At 58.0% G+C, this 17,484-nt stretch overlaps 1 protein-coding gene across 5 annotated transcripts; it reads right to left on the bottom strand.

Moving 5' to 3' along the window:
* Positions 1-689: 689 nt before the first annotated feature.
* Positions 690-17,401, bottom strand: SLC29A4 (solute carrier family 29 member 4). 5 transcript variants are annotated; one of them, XM_038151863.1, is made up of 13 exons: positions 16,970-17,401; positions 15,554-15,667; positions 9,290-9,447; positions 5,498-5,667; positions 4,717-4,848; positions 4,492-4,605; positions 4,284-4,412; positions 3,754-3,828; positions 3,141-3,406; positions 2,919-3,054; positions 2,200-2,387; positions 1,696-1,936; positions 690-1,621 (listed from the first exon to the last, which is right to left on the bottom strand). In XM_038151863.1, exons 1-13 carry the CDS (start codon positions 17,222-17,224, stop codon positions 1,479-1,481), a joined length of 2,121 nt encoding a protein of 706 aa, XP_038007791.1. In that variant the 5' UTR covers positions 17,225-17,401; the 3' UTR covers positions 690-1,478. The 5 variants fall into 5 exon arrangements, with proteins under 5 accessions (XP_038007791.1, XP_038007792.1, XP_038007793.1 ...); XM_038151864.1 differs by adding an exon at positions 10,254-10,420 and having other exon boundaries at positions 15,554-16,983; XM_038151865.1 differs by adding an exon at positions 10,254-10,417 and having other exon boundaries at positions 15,554-16,983.
* Between the last annotated feature and the right edge of the window lie 83 nt (positions 17,402-17,484).

The following is a 17,484-nucleotide window of genomic DNA, read 5'->3' as shown; positions in this document are numbered from 1 at the left end:
CTTTTTGGCTCAGCCCCTGCCCTGGAGAAAGACACAACCCAGGTGCCTGGTGGCTTTTTGGGGAGAACCCATCTGTGTGAGGTGGATGGCACCGATGGACAGGACTGGACACTGGAGTAGAGCTGGCTGCTGGACAGGGCCTGTGGCCTGGAGGTGTGAGCCCCTACCCCTGCCACCGTGCTCAGGGCTCCATGTGCTGGGGATGAAACGCTGGATTTGCTCTTTTTTGGTGTGAGCTGCACTTCCTACAGGCAGGAGCTTGGCGTGGCCAGACCCTCTCGTGCTGTGGGGACCGGGTCGGGCCAGGCCTGGCACTCGCTGGCTCCTTGGGCCTGATTCCCTGGGAGGTGGCACCCGCCAGTTGGCACAGCGAGGTGCAGCTGGTCCCAAAACGTGGTGTTGGCACCTTCTGATATTTTCTGCTCCTCTTGGCCTGTTCCCTCTCCCGTGTCCTGCCCATGGCAGTTTGTAGGCTGGCAGGGGTTTGGTGTAACCCAGTGACGTGTTCAACCACCCCAGGTGACAAAGAGGGCCCTGAAGATGGAGACCAGCACAAGGGGTACCCCAAAACCCAGCAGGACAGGCAGCAGGCACCACCCTGTGTGTGTTTGCCAGCCCAGCCCATCGCTGGCAGTCAAGTGCCACCCACACTTGTGGTGTGTGCCAGTGGCACAGCTAAGGAGCAGGCATTCTTGCAAAGACATTTAATTATTTAATCAGCTTCACTTACATCCTGTGCAATGAATCTTGAAGCTCAGCAGTGCCCTGCAGGTGGCACTGGCAGTGCTGTAGCCTTGGGACCTCCCCCACTACCCCTTGCAATGGAGCAGATTCACAGTGTGGGGTGGGGGGAGGCAAGACCCTGCCTCTGTTGCAGTTAGGGGGGTAAAACAAGACACAATTTTAAAAAAAACCCTTTTTTTTCCCCAACCATATGATTCGCATATTTAGGGAGGGATTGTGATTTCAAGCCATTCCTGGTTAAAACCTGCAGCACCATCAATGGAAGTCGAGACCCACCTTCCCAGAGCCACGGGGGACTGAAGGAGTGTTTCTTTCCTCTCTTGCTCCTCTTCTTCCTCACCAGCCCTCCATCACCCTCCTCCCCAGTGCTGGTCCCATTCCCTTTGGGATTTGGCAGTATTTTCTTCCTCCTGTCAATGGCTTGGCGCAAACAGAAGATCCCCAGCCTTCACTGGAGAGCTGCACATTGCTGATGGGGAGACCCCCAAAAGCAACAAGAACTGTCCCCTGGGGTGGGAGGAATGTCACCCCAAGCAGTGGCCCTGCACAGTGCCTGGCTGGGCAGCACAGGCCATTTGGGAATGCCACGGCCCTGTGCCAACAGGATACCAGTCCTTGTCCATGCTAGGGTGGCTTTCTGGCTCCAGGCTCCCTCCTTGAGGAGGGATGTGGAGGGCTGGGGACCATGGTGGGAAGCAGGTCCCGTCCTGTCCCCATCGCCCCCGCCCCAGGGCTCAGTAGCCCGAGGTAAAGGAGCCATTGGAGGTTTCGGTGTAGAAACAGGTGCTGTGGGAGGTACTGGTGAGGCTGTAGGCAAAATACGCCACGGCCGAGCCCAGCGTCAAGCCCGTCATGTAGGACACGGTCATGGTGTTCCCTGTGGGAAGGGACGTGGGGTGTCAGGGTGCCCGGGCCACACCATGTGGGGTTCCCGGCAGGGCTCGGTCCTACCTGCCAGCTCGCGCTGCTCCGGGCTCACTTTGCCCGCGGCCAGGATCATGGGCACGCTGCCGAAGTAGCCGTTGGTGATGCCCATGAGGAGGGAGAAGATGCAGGGCCAGGCGGGGTGGCCGAAGGTGGGCTGCCCGTTGGGGTAGACGCACATGATGAAGAGGGGGATGAAGACCACGCGGAGGCAGGAGTAGACGAGGAGGTGGGTCCCTCTCCAGTCGTAGGGCAGGGCAGCCAGGATCTGCAGTGAGGGCAGAGATTCTGCTGGGGGGATGAGGAGGCTGGGGAGGGCCCTGCTGTGCCCAAAATGGGGTGACAAGGAGATGAGATGGTGGAAAGACCAACTGCTGTGGGAACCCAACCTTGGCCGTGCTGGTGAGCACCAGCCTCACCCTGGTTAGACCCCCGTGGGTGGAGATGACCCTTGGTGGAGCCAACTGGCTTAGAAAGAGGACACCAAAGGAGGACAGACCCCCTCTGTGCTGGCCCTGGCCTCTCTCCTACCTTGCCGACGAAGTCAGAGAGGTTGAAGATGGCCATGATGAGGATGGGGAGCCATTCCCCCAGCGTGCAGTTGTGGATCTCCGACTCCAGCCCGGGAAAGAGGCACAGTGTGATGAAGTAGGTCATGGCGATGGAGAGCATGTAGGCCCAGATGAGGCGGGACACCACGTAGCGGTAGAGCAGCATGTCTGGCAGGGACACGCAGCACAGCTCAGCCAAAATTGCAGCCCAGCCCCTTGCAGAGCCTCGGAGCTTTGTCTGACCCCCAGGGGTGCCTTCCAAAGATGAGTTTGCCCCACGGCTATGGGCACATCGTTAGGAAAGGGATCATAGAATCATAGAATGGTTTGGGCTGGAAGGGACTGTTAAAGACCATCCAGTTCCAATTCCTGCCATGGGCAGCAACACCTTCCACTATCCCAGGTGGCTGCAAGCCCAGTCCAACCAGGCCTTGGACACTTTCAGGAATGAGGCAGCCACAGCTCCTCAGGGCAGCATGTGCCAGGGCCTCCCCACTCTCACAGGGAAGAATTTCTGGATAATATCCCATCTAATCCTGTCCTCTTGTCAGTTTGAAACCGTTTCCCTTTGTCCTGCTGTTCCATGCCCTTTTCAAAAGTCCCTCTCCAGCCTTGGGGATGATCCTCCCCCATAACTCCGGGTTACCAATCATTTATCCCACCCCACGGGCATGGCTTTGCCCTGAGCCCACCACTCACCTCGGAAGCTGGGCCAGCTCCTCTTGATCTTGGGCCGAGGGACATCGAAGCGCATGTAGGTGCCACTCCCCGCCAGCTCGGCTTCGGGGATGGGGCTGCCCCGGGGGGAGCTCGGCTGCCCCTGCTCCCGGTTTTCCTGGATGAGGGGAGAGGGGACAGCAGTGCTGAGATGCAGCGGCAAAGAACCCCAGGGGACAGCAGGGAAACCCACCCTTGGCTTACAAATCGGACGTCCTCGGAGGTGACGTCGTGGTGGACGCGGTAGCCGGTGCCGGGCTCGCCGGCCCCGCGGCTCTCGGGGAGGCCCTGCCGGGAGCTGTCGGTGTAGTAGCGCACGAAGCGCGTGCGCTTCACCAGGAGGTGGAGGATGAAGCACGTCAGCTCCATGCCGATGGAGATGAAGAAGAAGATGACGGTGTTCTCCTTCTCGTCCGACAGCAGCAGCTTGGTGAAGATGCGGCTGAGCGAGATGATGACCCCGGCGGTGCCTGGTGGTGTGGGAGAGCTGTCAGTGCTGGGCCCCCCTGAACCCCAGCTCAGGCATCCTCATCACCCCCCACTGGGTGGATGTGATGCTTCCCAGTATAGAGGAGTCACCAGCAGTGATTTTGGGGTGATAAAGCTCCTGGCAGACATCCCCACCCAGCCTGGCATGGCAGTGCAGGGACTCAGAAACCAGTAAACTCCTTGGTTTGCTGGGGAGCACCCTGGGGTGTCCCTGATCTGCTGGCTGTGCTGAGCCAGTGGGGACCCAGGTGTGGCTCACTGGGGCCCCGGGAGAAGGTGCAAGTCCATGTGGTGGGCTGTGGGCATGGTCAGTGCTGTGGGTACTTACTCTCTCCCGTCATCACTCCCTGCGTGTAGCGCTTGGGCAGCAGCCCCGTGTAGCCGTAGAAGCTGGATTGCTGCACTTCAGGAGAGAGGCACAGAGGGGAGAAGGAGGGATTATTGCTGCAGCCGAATCTCCAGGAAGGGGGAAGAAACCCCAGAGGGAACCCGTGAGCTGTGCCAGCTGGGAGCTGCTCCTTCCAGCAGTCTCCTTGCTCCAAAAGCAGGAGGGCCTTTTTTCCCTCCACGGATGCTCCGCTATGCCTGTTCCCACCCAAAGTGGCCACCAGGTGTGGGGGCTTGGCATGCCACCATGGTTGCCCAGACCAGTGGTGTCAGTGACCAATAAATCCACAGTTTGGTGCTGGTGCCCCTGGCCAGTCCCACAGTGTCCGGACAGAGGTGGATGGGATGGGGCAGGGACCTGAGGGTTACAGGGAGCAGAGCAGGAGGTTGTCCCAGGAGACCACAGCTCGCGGATGGGGCTGTTTCCCTCCCCTACCTGCCATGTGCCAGCCCAGCTGCTCTGCCACATACCTGTGCAGCCAAAGGCCACCACCCCGACAGCCACCAGGTTGATGGCGTAGGCTTGTCTGCGGCTGAACAGCTCCAGCCACACGTCGCAGATGCTGACGAAGAGCAGGGGCCCCAGGGCGAAGAGGTAGCCTGTGGGGGGGAGACAGAGGTGGTGGCAGGGGCACAGCACGGGGACAGCACTGCCTGGGGCTGCAGGGACCCCACTCACCCACGGAGATCCGGGTGTGCAAGCTCAGCAGCTCCACCAGCGCGTTGTTGAGGATGACGGCCACCAAGGCCACCAGGATGTAGGTGAGGCTCATGTCAAAGACAATGGAGGTCCCTGAAGAGAAGCAGGTGATGGGGGGACAGGAGTTCAGCTCCCTTGGAAGTGGGATTGAGCTCTCTCCAGGTTTGGGGTGTCAGGGATATGCTGGAGCCATTCCAGACCTACCTGGGTATTTATGGTGCAGGTAATCCACATCAGTGATAAAGCTGTTGTAGGGCAGGAGAAATCCCACCCCAGCCAGCAGCATGGCAAAATAAATCCCATGGTATCGATCCTGGGGCTCAGGGTCCTCAGTAACTGCCCCAGAAGAGGAAAGAAAGAGAAAAAGACATGACAGTGGCACTGCTGCACCCCTGGGACCCACATGAGACCTCAGCCTTGAGGCAATGAAACAGCTCAGCTCTCTGTAGAGGTACAAATAAACAGCTCCAGCTCTGAGAAGTTCCTTCCCTAAATAAAGACATTTCAGTGGAGACCCAGGAGGCAGGAAAACATCTGGGCTTTGGGGGTCTGGTGAGTTTTAATTGCAGCTAAACAAGCTGAGAGCCAGGCAGTGCAGCACAAGTCAAGGTGCAGGAGGGGTCAAAGGTGGGTGTGGAGGTGGACAGGGCTGCCTCAGGATGTGGAGCAGGGCTGGGGTGAATCCCAGGAGAATCCCTGAGTCCTGCATGGAGAAAGATGAAGCCACAGGCTGGGGATGAGCCTGGCAGGAGAACCAGGGCACCAACCCTCAACTCCTTGCCAGCCAGCAGAGCCCACTGCCACTGGATGTGCTGGGGGCTCACAGGGGTACAAAAAAGGATGAAAAAGGGTAGTGGGCAATATTGTGGCATTTCAGGCTATTTGTGGCCATTAAAGCCATCCCAGGAAGCTCCTCAGCGGGTGGGAAACCAGCAGGGAGCCTGGCTCCCGGCTGTGGGTCAGGTTGGGCCGTGCCTGCCCTCACCTGGCTCCATGAAGGTGAGGACACCCTTGGCCTGGCTGCCCCGCTGCAGCTCATCCTCCTCCAGCTGGTAGCTGTCGAAGCTGAAGCTCATCACCACGTTCCCCTCGGGCGTCGCCGCCGGGCTCAGCTCCTTGAAGCGCTCGGCTCCCACCGAGCCCATCCTGGCCACCCTGAGAGGGAGGGAGAGCAGTGACAGTGACACCCCCGAGGTGCACAGGTCCCCCCCGGGTGATGCCAGGCGTGTGCAAGGGACAATGCTATGTGGGTGGCCCAGAGCCTTCTCCACCTCGCAGTTCTGATGGTTTTTTCCCACCTGGAAAGATGATTCCCCCGAGGCAAATGGGATCCACCGACCTTCTGAGCAGAAGTTTGGCTTTTGGGTGGTGAGCAGTGCTCGTGGGGGACCCACACGAGCCACCCCCGAGGCACAGCCTGGCTCAGCACCTCCCTGGGATGCTACAAACGCCACTGTGATTTCCAAAAGCAATTAGAGAAATTAATGGATGAAATCCACCCAGGGAAGGCGGCTGTGGGGAGGATCCCGGCTGCCTCGGGAAGCCCTGGCTCCCTGCAGGCAGCACATTTGCTCTGCCTTTTGCCCTTTTCAGCATGCCTGGTGCCTGGGGCTGGGGCAGAGCCCCCGGCCTGGGCAGACACATTCCTGCAGCTTTCAGAGAGGGGATGGGATTTGACCCTGCTTTCTTCAGAACTGCTTCTCTGGGGGATCAGAGCCAGCACGGACCTGCCAGAGAGACCCCAGCATCACACCTGAGGGGCCACACCAAATGCATCCCAAAACGAGCTCTCCAAATACTCAACATCCTCCAGGGACCCCACCAGAGCCATCCACAACAGGGTTCATCCCTGAGGCTCAACCCCGGGGGGCTGCTCTGAATTCCTTGCCTGTCCCCAGCCCACCTCCTGCAGATCTCCCTGGCATCCAGGGGTGGTGATGGTGGTGGTGAAAAAATCTCCTCCAAAGCAGTAGGTTGAGTCAGGCAAGGGAGGAAAAATCAATGACAGTGATTTCTTAGGTCTCCCTGCCAGACATGGCGTTAGCAGGAGCAGAGAGCTTTTCCAGCTGCCAGGATGTGCTGGATGCTGGAGGGCCCTGAGGTGGGGGACAAACGTGGTGCCCACAGACCCTGTGAGTGAGTTCCTGGAGCCTAAAATGCTTCTCTGCTGCAGGGGCAGGGGCACAGGGCAGCACTGCCCCGGCCCCGAGGCCGTGCTGGGGTCAGAGCACTGCTGGGGGCTGGGATGGGGTCCCCCTCCCTCACCATGCTGGGGTTCACCCCAACACCCCCCATCCCAGAGCAGAGCAGCCCAGCAGGGCACGCTGTCTTGGGGACACCGCTCCATCCTGCTGGTCCCAGGGAAGCCGTCTGCAATCCCCTTCACCCGCACCCTCCTGTGCCTGCTGCCACCCCAGGCAACGAAACCCAGTGGGAAGCACCTCCCGGGATGCAGGAAAGCCTGTTGCGGGGTTTTTCCATAGCAGGAATCCCAGCTGGAGGACATACCAGCTGGAAAAGCCTCGTTCGTACTGTGTGTGGCCCAAACTTCCCGGGGCCGGGAGCAGAGCGGAATGCGGGATGCGCTGCACAACCGCGGCGCTGGACCAGCCCCCGGCACTCTCCGCCTCGCTCCCCCGAGCATCCCTGCGCTGCCGTAAATTGGATTTTCTCCTCCCGCTGGATTTACATCCGTCTGCCCCTACGGATTTACACCCTGCCGCCCCTGTGGCCCCACTGTGGGGGTGGGAGCGTTTCTCCATCGCGGGCAGGGCTGGGAGGTCTCCCCCGAGAGGAGCCCTTGCCCCGCTGCCCCCCGGCTCTGCGTGACCCCCGGGCACCGCAGCCCTCCTGTTAGGGCACAAAAGCGCTTTTTGCTCCGGCAAAAGGGTCCCCCGACATCTTGCCAGCGGCGAAGTTGCCGTAAACGGGGGGAATCCAGTAACCCACGTCCCCGGTCTGGAGGAGAAGCTCCTGGCCGCGCCCGGAGGATGCTCGGGGGAGCCGGGAAGATGCTCAGCGGGGCCAGGGCGGGCAGGGGCTCGGAGCGGCGCCTTTCCCCCTCCTTTCCCCCCGCTCCCCGGCGGTCCCGGCCGAGCACAACAGGTCGCGGCGGTTCTTACCTCTCTCCGCCGCGGCGGCTCTGCGGCACCGGCGCTGGCCCGCCCCGCTCAGCCCCGGCGGCCGCCGGGCCCCGGCCCCGCCATACCGGAGCCTCCGCCGGGAGGGGGCCGGCACCGAGTGCGGCGGCGGCGGCGCGGAGCGGGGGCGGCCCCGGCTCTGCCTCCCCCCGGCTCTGCCTCCCGCCCGCCCCCCGCTCCTCCCCCGAGCCCCCCCACCCGCCCCGGGGCCGCGGGAGAGGCTTTCCCGATGCTCGCCCGCACCCCGGCCATAGGCACCACCTATAGGAACCGCCTATAGGCACCGGCTGGAGGTGCCTTGCAGGGATTTCGGAGGTCCGGAACTAATTGTGAAGAGAGATTAATTAGGAAGAAAGCCGCGGTAGTTTCATTCAGGCCATGAGCTTCTCAGGGAGAGGGCCATTCCTGCCCTGCGTTTTGTCTAAGAGGGGCTGATGGAAGCAGGGTGGATGGATGGGCAGACAGGGGGATGGATGGATGGATGGATGGATGGATGGATGGATGGATGGATGGATGGATGGATGGCAACTCTGGTTAACAGAACACAGCAATCCCCCAGCTTTTTGAGGAAACAGCCAAGAGGGTCTCTGCTCCGTTCCAAAACCAGGGAATGGGAGCAGAGGAGGAAGGGACCCAGCAAGATGGGGCAGTGTGGATGTCTGTCCAGGGAGAAAACACGTGTCCCCGAGGTGGGGTGACCCAGGCAGGTATCTCGGGGGTGTCCCCACCCCTCCTGGGCTGGGTGAGCTGGCCAAAGCTGCAGGCTCCATCACGGAGCTCTGATGCTTTTCTCCAGGAGCAGCAAGGCACAGAGAGGGGATTCAGCAGGTGCCCCCTCCCAGCGAGCTGGGTGAGAGCCCTGGGGACCATCCTTGGGCTGTCCCCCGGGGTGTGTGAGGATGGAGGCAGCGGGAAGGAGAGGAGGAACCAGCCCTGCTCCAGGCCGTGGCTGCAGCGCGCCGGGCTGTGAATGACAATCTCCTCGCAGTCACTAAAGGCTGCGTTGTGTAAATCAGCGTGTGGGGCCGGGGATGCTCTGCTGCTGCTGCTGCTGCTGCGGCCGCCAGAGGAAATGAGAGACACAGCCGCCTGCACCGCCCCAGCCCTCTGCCGGGAGCGGGGCTGGGGAAAGGGTCTCCTGCAAATCCATCGCAGGGAAGAAAACAGGCCAGGTGGAAATTTCCATCTTTTCTCCTTGGCTGAAATAGCCGGAGTTTGGCTGAAGTGCACCTGACTGCTGTGCCAAGCACGGCCTGGAGCTGGGGCTCAGCCTTCCTTGCTCCCCTCTGAGCTGAGCACCTGCACAGCTCGGCCCTCTGGTGCAAACGGGGAATTTTTGGGCTGTTTGCTTTGGCACATTTGTTCAGCTCTAATTTCATAGTGTCGCCGTAAAATCTCAAAGCGCCTCACTCCCCTTGGGGTACCATCCCCTTGCTCTACATCAGACTCCATCACCCTCTTCTAGGAACCTTAGAAATGTGAAAACCCACCGTGGGGTGAGTGTGGTGGGGGTTCCCTGGCCGTGTCTGCTGCTGGTTGGCACCCAGACAGTGAGAGTGCTCCAGGAAAAGAGCAGGCTGAGCTGCAGCATATGGGCACCCGCCTTTTCCCGGCGCTCGCCAGGCAGCATTACTCACCACAGGGATTCCCCCCAGGAGCTGGTTCTCCCCATTCCAAGGCCCCAGGAACAGAGGCAGGGGTGGTGCTTTAGAGGTGACCAAGCTGAGGGGAGCACCTCAGCTCCCAAGAGGATGTGGTGTTCTCCAAGCCGCGGGGAGATGCTGCAGCCAAACACCTGGTGGCAAAGAGCAAGTTTTAGCCTCCTCTCCAAAACCACACGACCAAGAGATCCTCATTTCAGGGGACGAGGGGGTTCCCTTCAAACTGCTCCTGCTATAGGTGTGACAGAGCCATGCTGGGATACCCAAGGAAACTGCTACAGCTTGGAGCTCTGCAGGGAACACGGGGAGATTAATCCACCAGGGTGAGCTCCTCTGGGTGCTTTCCCTCTGCTTTGCCCATCCCCAAGGGCAATGTTAGGCACCAACAACACTGTGTCCCCCTCCCAAAATGCCCAAGGTCCCCCTGAGCATGGGCAGGCTGAACTGCCTCTGCCTGACAAGGGTATGGGGGTCCCGTGGGCTGCGCTCTCCTGGAGTTTTGCTGGGCTCTTCAATTTTTTAAGCTGGCCCTGAATAATTCAGCTTCCACGTAGTTGGCTCAAGGTTGGCGAGCTCAGATGCTCCTTGGGTTTCTGCTTGACCCACTTTAACAGCCAGGAAAACCACCCAAGCATGGTGCTCCTGTGGTCCCAGACGTCCTGGTCCCTGTGGCATGAGGGGCATCCCTTGCACACAGCCCCAGCCTTGAGTCTTTCCCCCACACCCACACCCAACAGCCTCATCCTTCACCCACACTGCACATTTTTAGAGGTATTTTTTCCTTCTCCCCTTCTCCTGCCTCTCCCTGCTGTCCCATGGCTCCCAGCACCAGTGGGTGCATCCCAGCAGTGTTTGCAGGATTACAAGGAGGGATTTGCTTGGCTCCATGAACCAGCCAACACCCTGTGGCCACCTCGCTCCTTGCTATGCAGAGCCTCACCTCACTCCCCAGGAGCCTGGATGAACATTGACTAATCCTGCCGGCAGAATAAGAAGCTGCTGATTCATTTGGCTCCCAGATGCTGGATTAGGACAACCTCCAGAAATGTCCTGTATTGTTGTTTTTTTCCTTGTCCTTCCAGCCGAGTCAGGTTTTATTAATCACTGCTGTTGCAGAGGGGAGAGGAAGGAGAGACCTTTCAGCTGTCTGCACACCAAAAACCTCAAGCCAAGGCTTTAAGCTCTTGGGGACCATGGGAAAGGGCTGTCCTTACTGTCCCCATCCCTGTGGGCACAGCCACGAGCCATCCCTTGTTTAAGGAGCCCCTTAACCAAGCCATGCTCACCCTGCCCTAGTTATTCTGTGCCCAGTGGGTGTCCCCTCTGCCCCAGCTGGGGTGGGTGACACTGAGGGGGAGCAGGCAAAGGAATGAAACATCTGCACCCCCCCTTCCCACACCCCCTGGCTCAGGGCTCCCGGGAGCGCTGCACATCCATCTTTTCCACTTCAGGAGAAGAAGAGGCTGTTCTCAAGCCTGCAATCCCCTCTTGGAAAAGCTCCTTTAAATAGCATTGCATCCTTCCCCGGGGTCTGCTCCCAGCGCTGGCCGAGCGTGTCGTGCCAGCACCAGGAGCATCCTTGGCAGCAGCGGCTTTGCACGGAGACGCCGGGGATTAATCAGGGATGTTGCCTCTTGGCCAGAGTCACACTCAGGGGATTACTGGGGCCTGCAAGGAGCGGGGAGTAGCCAGGGAATTTGTTCAATGCAAGTGGAGGGGTTTGTCACAATCCGATTGCAGGCGAACAGAAATCCCCAGCGCTGGCAGGAGCTCAGCGCTGGAGGCCGCAGGGATTAACTGGTTTTCCCCCAAGATTTGCAGCAAGGCTGGGGTGGGAGGAGATGCTCTAAGCCCAAAGCTCTGGGTTTAAAACCTCCAGGGAGATGCAGGGGCTGAGCCGAGCATCAGCTTTGGGGCACCCAAGCCTTGTCCCAAGGCCAAGAACCAAATTCCTTCACGCGGATGCCCCAGTTCTCCTGCAAGGCATTACTCTGCATCCCTCCTGCCCTCAAACGAGCCTGGGAGAGCTGGAGAAACCCTGGGAGGATACCCATGGCCTTTGCACTCCCCTCGCTCCTCTTTGTTGGAACAGATTTGCATCCATCACTAATTAATCCAAGATGAGCTCCTAATTCAGCTCCTTGATTGCAACTTTGCATAATTGCTGCACGCACAGGCAGAGTGGCAGGACGGGATAAAAAAAGAGACAATCAGTGGTGGGCGGAGAGGAAACAACGCCGGGAAGGGCCGGTCCAGCCCGCTCCCACTCACCGGGCTATTTACAGACACAGGTTGATTTTTCTCTGGAAGGAGAAAATGGTGACAGTTACCCTTGCAGGGGGTGTTTCCCCCGTGCTGTGCTCACGAAGGGCTTCACCAGCAGCCACGAAACCCTCAGGCAGTGGGAAAACCAGGAATTACAGGCTTTTTGCTATTCTGTTCATCGCTGCTGCTCTCCTCCCCAGGCTCCCCTTTCCCCAGTGTCCCAGCACTGTCTGTAGGTCTCAGAGTGAACATTCCACCAAGGTGAGCAGGCAAACACATCCCCCTGAGCCAGGCTCCAGGCCTCTCCCCCAGTACCCGGGTACATCACACCCCGTGTCTGTAAAGGCTGTTTAACCCCCCAGAACAAATCCCAGGGGCTGCCTCAGGGGAGGCAAACCCACAGCACTAGGGAGGCTGGGCAGCGTGGTGAGGGTGACATGACCTCAGCCCTTGGTGGCACAAAAAGTGGGCAAACCCCTGTTTATCCCTGCCAGTGATGCCCAAGCCATTCCCAGCACCCTCTGCCACACAGGCTCGACTGTGTGTGCACGAACCAACACCGGCTCAGGGGCTATTTTACCTCCTTCCTCTTCCTCCTCCACTCACATCCCACCCACAGCCATCCCCCTCTCGCAGCGAACACCTCCACAGAGCCCCAGACGTGAGCGACAGGGCGGCAAACAGCGGCGGACAGGCCAGCCTGGCGCTCCCCATTCACCCTGCTAAAGAAAAGCCACTTTCAGCTCCAGCCTTTTCTCTGGAAAAATGCAGCTCCCAGCGCAGAGGCCCCTGGGCTGGCCCCACGGTGGGGGTGGAAGGGGGTTTGGGCAGCCAGGCTGGCCCCACCACCCCTCTTAATCAGCCGGGGCATGCATGAAGCCTAATGCTGCCGCGAAGATTTGGGCACTATTGACACACACGGAGCATTAAACGCCTTACAGGGATTTGCATAAGCTCGGGGAGGGAGGAAGAGCTCGGAGAAAAGTGTCGACAATGGGAAAGTAAATGCATTAAAGTGCTTAGGGGGAAAAAAAAATCTGATAAAGGAATAAACCAGTTAGGGGAATATATTACTCATAGCCCCGTTATTCAAATCCTGCCTTATAGGAAATCCTCTTAAAGCGATCACCTGATTGTGTGTTAAACTCCTAATTGAATAATAAAAGAATTATGTATTTCTTCCACAAAGATGGGAGCCCACGAGGATGCTCGGGGAGGGGGGAGCTGGTGGCAGAGATGAGGGGAGAGGGGCCTTGGGGCAGCAGCAGCAGCATCCAGGAGATGTGGTGGGAGTTGGGAGGGATGGCTGGGAAAGGGGAAGGTTGCAGGGCTGAGTGCTTGGGGGTGGTGGAGAGCTTTCCTGGGATGGGTTTAGGAAGGATGGTGCCTAGAGAGAGAAAGGCTTGATGGAAATCCAGGAAAATGGAAATCCAGGGCTCCTCCAGCCCCACTGGTGCAAGAGCTGAGAGGAGACACCAAAGGTGGCCCCTGCCCTGGAGCTGCTGGAGCCCCCCAGATCCAGGCAAAGGGAATTTGGGGGGGTTGCAGCAGCTTCTGGAGCTGCTGAGGAGCAGAGGGAGGACCATGTCCCCTGGATGCTGCAGGGGAGGCTCAGCCCCTGCTGCCCCCTCCTTTCCCAGGCCAGGACCGAGGGCAATGCCTGCACGGCCCCTCCTGATGCTGCTGCCCTTCCCCCAGCTCCCTGCTATAAATAAGATGCACAAAAAGGAGAGGAAAAAAAAAGAGAAAATAAGAAAAGAGCACATCACCTGGCACTCAGGAGGTGAGGGAGAACAGCAGGATTGACATGCACCAAACCCTCAGACTGTGCAAGGAGGGTGGGGGTGGAAAGGGGGGGAGAAACAAAAGAGCTAAAAATAGCCCAGGGAGCTGCTTTCTTCCCGGAGATCATTTTTTTTCCCTACCCAGCTGTTTCATTTAATAAACAGGATTATTTATTTATTTCTCCTTCTCTTTACTTCACTTTTTACTTATGCTTTTATGCAGTCAATGCCACTTTACCCATCCCCACATCTCCTTTAAATGCAAGGTAAAAAACCAAAACAAAGAACCTGAAACCAAGGGAAAAAACCTGAAACTAAGGGCCTTGATGCCTCCAGCAATGTCTTGCGTTGCTACAGCTCTTTATAGGTAATTGAATATCCCAGAGCTGCACCTGCTAATGCAAACTCTGATATCAATAAGTGGCAGCAGTGAGGGCAGAGGCAGCAGCTGAGAAAACAAAGCACCAGTGCCCAGCAAGCCCCAGGCTGCCAGAGGATTTTTATGAGGCAGGATTGGGTTGTTGGAGCCAGGCTGGGGTCCCAGCCCCGGCGAGTGTGGGAGCTGGAAGGGAGCAGGGTTTGCAGGGAGTGGGTCTGGAGCTATCAGGGACCTGACCTGTCTAAGCCAAGCTTGTGCAGGGCAAGGGGGCGAAAAGCCCCTCCAATTCCCAGGGGAGACCCCCGAGCCCTGGAGCAGCTCCAGCCACACCGAGGAGCTCACAGGTTTGCTCCACTCTCATCTCCAGCAGTGCCTCCTCCTCAATCCAGCATCCTCCAGCAGCAGCCAGGGAAATCAGGGATGACAGGAGCAGTTAATTTGAGCCTGCAGAGGCCATCTTCCCGTGCATGCGTTGTTTTGTTTCCAAATAGACTTTGAATAACGAAATTCGGATGGTAAAGAGAAAAAGCTCCGTCCTGACCTCTTGAAATGCAAATTGCCTTTCACCCGGGGAGAGATGAAAGGCGGTTTGCTATCTGAAACGGTAAAAAGGGGTGAGATAACGTCCCTGGCTCTGTCTCCAGGCTTTCATTTCCAAAATTGTTTTCGGGTAAGGAGAGATGCTCGGCACGATTTCCCTGTGCTTGGTGCCCACAGAGAGCAGGGGGGTCCTCAGGAGACACCTGGAGCAGAGAGCCCTGTGCCCCACAGTGCAGAGAGGGGACGCAGAGGGTCTGTAATTCCCTTCAGACCAGCCCTGCTCCAGGCTTCAGCCAACAGCAGAGGCTGTGGGGCCAGGTGAAGCCCAGAGCGTTGCCCTCCCCTGCCAGAACTCAATTTTTGGGCCCAATTCCAAAAGCTGCAGCATTATTTGCTCAGGAAAACACAGCAGAGCAGCGGCACAAAGCCAGACCCACTCAGCTCTGGCCCCAGCACAGTCCTCTCATCCCAGCATGGATCAAGCTCCAGGCAGGGGCCCGTGGCACACACAGCAGCCGAGCACCCTCTGCCTCCCCCCAGCAGTTTTGGCTCAGGTGAAGGCAAACACAGATCAGTAATTTTTCCCCCCTCTCACATTTTGCTCTGGGTCAAGGAGCACAAGTGCAAGGCAGGTGCCCTCAGCACACCCAGAAGGTGCTGCAGAGCTGCTGAAGAAGTGGAGGAGGGATGTTTTGGGAGTAAACAAGGGAAGGAGAGTGGATGCACCGAGGGGAAAAGGCTGGGATGCTGCCAGCAAAAGAGTAGGGAGGTTATGGGAGTAATACGACTGGGATGCTGCTTGGGAACATGCAGGCTGGGATGCTCCCAGGGGAGGAGCAGGGATACTCCCAGGAGAGGAAGGAAAGAACATGGATGTTCCAGGAGAAGAAAATTGGGATGGTACCAGAGAAGGGAAGAAAGAACATGGATGCTCTGGTGACAGAAGGCTGGGATGGTCCCAAGGAAGGGACAGGGACATTCTGTGGCCCCAGACCCCTGCACATACACCCAGCAGCTGCACAAGAGCAGAGCACATCCCCTCACTGCTGGCCCCTAGAAGCCTTCCCTTCACCAGCCACAGGCTTCTGGCCCATCCCTCTGCCTGCCCTGCACAGATAAAATAAATTATCAGCCCTGATCTGGAGCTGCTGAGGAGCAGTGGCTGATGGTGTCACCAGCCTCCCCCAAGCAGGGAGGAGGGGACAGCAGTGACAAGGGAGATGCTGAGGAGTTATATACCAGGCTGGCACCCGAAAGTGACCCTGTACCCACCGTGTGGCCAAGGTGGATCTGATCACATGGACAAAGAGCATCCACGCCCCTGCATGTCTCGGTGCTCCTCAGCTCCAGACTACACTTGTGGAGAAACAGGTCTCTCCCTCGCCCCTGCAAAACAGCATCCACGATATCAAAATACTGCCAAACCCTCTAGCTTACTTTATGGACTTACCCAGATACAACAATCTCCAAATCCTTTATTTTAACCTCTAACTTAGTAGAACTCTCTGCTAAAATCCCCAACCCAAAACATAATCCAGTGCTGGAGGAGCCAGCATCAGCTCTCCTCAGCTCCAGCAAGCTGGGCACAATGCCCTCAATTAGCTCATAGTTCATTAATTAGCCAAAAAAGCCTCTGCCAAGGGCCTGGCTGAGACTGGTGTGGGTTGGATGTGGCACGGGAGAGGTGAATGCTCATGGACCAGCAGAGTGTGGGTGCTGCAGAGAGGGACAAGCTGCTCCCAAGCCTGGGCAGGATCAGTGGTGCTGGTGCTCACCTCTGGCTCCAGCTCCTCCTTTCTGCTCACTGACTCTAAAAACAAGGGATGCTGGCACACCAGCCAGGCCAGGGGCAGTGTGAGCTGCTCTGCTGGTGTCTCACTCCTTCCTCTGCTCCCAGCAGTGTGTTCAGCTCAGCCACAGCCCAAGTGGGGCTGTTCACACCAGGATTGTGTTTCTGCTCAGCTGTTTCGTCTTGGACTCAGGCCCTGCACAGTGAAGGGTGTCAGGGCCTGACCACTGGGCAGATCATCACAGCTAAAGCCAAAAGCCAACTCAACACCAAGAGAAAACAAGGAGGAACAGGAGCACAGGTCTGTGTTTACCCTTGTAATAAGATAAATAATTGGACATGGGCTTGCCCTTTCCCTTCCCTGGAAACTCATGCTCAGTGGGCCAAGCTCAGTACCAGCAGACAGAAGTGAAACTGCTGTCCTGAAGGCAACCACAGCTGCCTGTTTCAGGGCTGGGTGTGACCCACTGTTCACAATTTTCCTCATGCTTGCTGCAGAATATTCTGCTTTGCTCCCCTAGGACAGAAGCAGAGGGGCTGTTGTACCCCCCAAAGCATCAGTGGGGCTGGATGACTCTATCCACCTGGGACACAGGGGACAGAGAGTTGTTGGCAACACCACAGCAGATGGAAGTCACTGCCACTGCCTGAATCCACCTCAGATCTTCAGTTTGCTCCAGGCAGGAGACAGGGAAACATCACCAGCAGCCGAGGGAACAGTTTAGAGACACTCATCTGAGCCAGCAAAGCCGATTTTGCCTGGAGCAAAGGGAGGCACAAAGCAGCAGCGACAGGGCAGCATTGCCCTCCAGAGCTGGATCAGGGGAGGCAGCGCCTGCAGCTCCTCAGCCGAGGCCTCGCCATGAAACAGCCACGAAGGAGAACAGGGAGAGCCTCACCCTCGTCTCATCCTGCGTGCTCCAACACTGCCAGCAAGAGCAGAAAGGCTTTTGCTCCTCTTGTCCACCCCGATCAAAGCTCTCGTCGCTGCTTTGCAGGAGGAAGGATTCAGAAGCAGGAGCTGCCTCCTCTCCCATCTGGCAAGGGCTCACTCCACATCTTCCTCCAGGGCTTGAATGCGAGAAGCAACAAGCCTGGAGCGACAGCACAGGGAGTGGGCTGGGTATGAAAGTACTGCTTGAGATGCATGCCATGAAAAAAAGGAATAAAGGCACTTATCAAACTCACCTGAGCAGCATGAGAAAAATACACAAATGCGAGTCCTGGGAAGAGCAGCTTTAAGGAGGAACAAGAGGGAAAATTACATTTGCAAGCAAGATGTGCCAGGAAAAACTCAGCTTGTCCTTTCCCAGTGCCTGCAAAGCCCAAGTTGACAGTGTCTGTGGAGAGCAGCTACAGAGCACTGCTGAGACCGAGGGCTCAGAACTGCTGCTGTTTTGGTTTGGGCCACGTA

Source organism: Motacilla alba, chromosome 14, assembly GCF_015832195.1.
Source record: "Motacilla alba alba isolate MOTALB_02 chromosome 14, Motacilla_alba_V1.0_pri, whole genome shotgun sequence".
NCBI lineage: Eukaryota > Metazoa > Chordata > Aves > Passeriformes > Motacillidae > Motacilla > Motacilla alba.
Note: the sequence above shows the minus strand (reverse complement) of the source record. Positions and strands in the feature narration are given on the sequence as shown.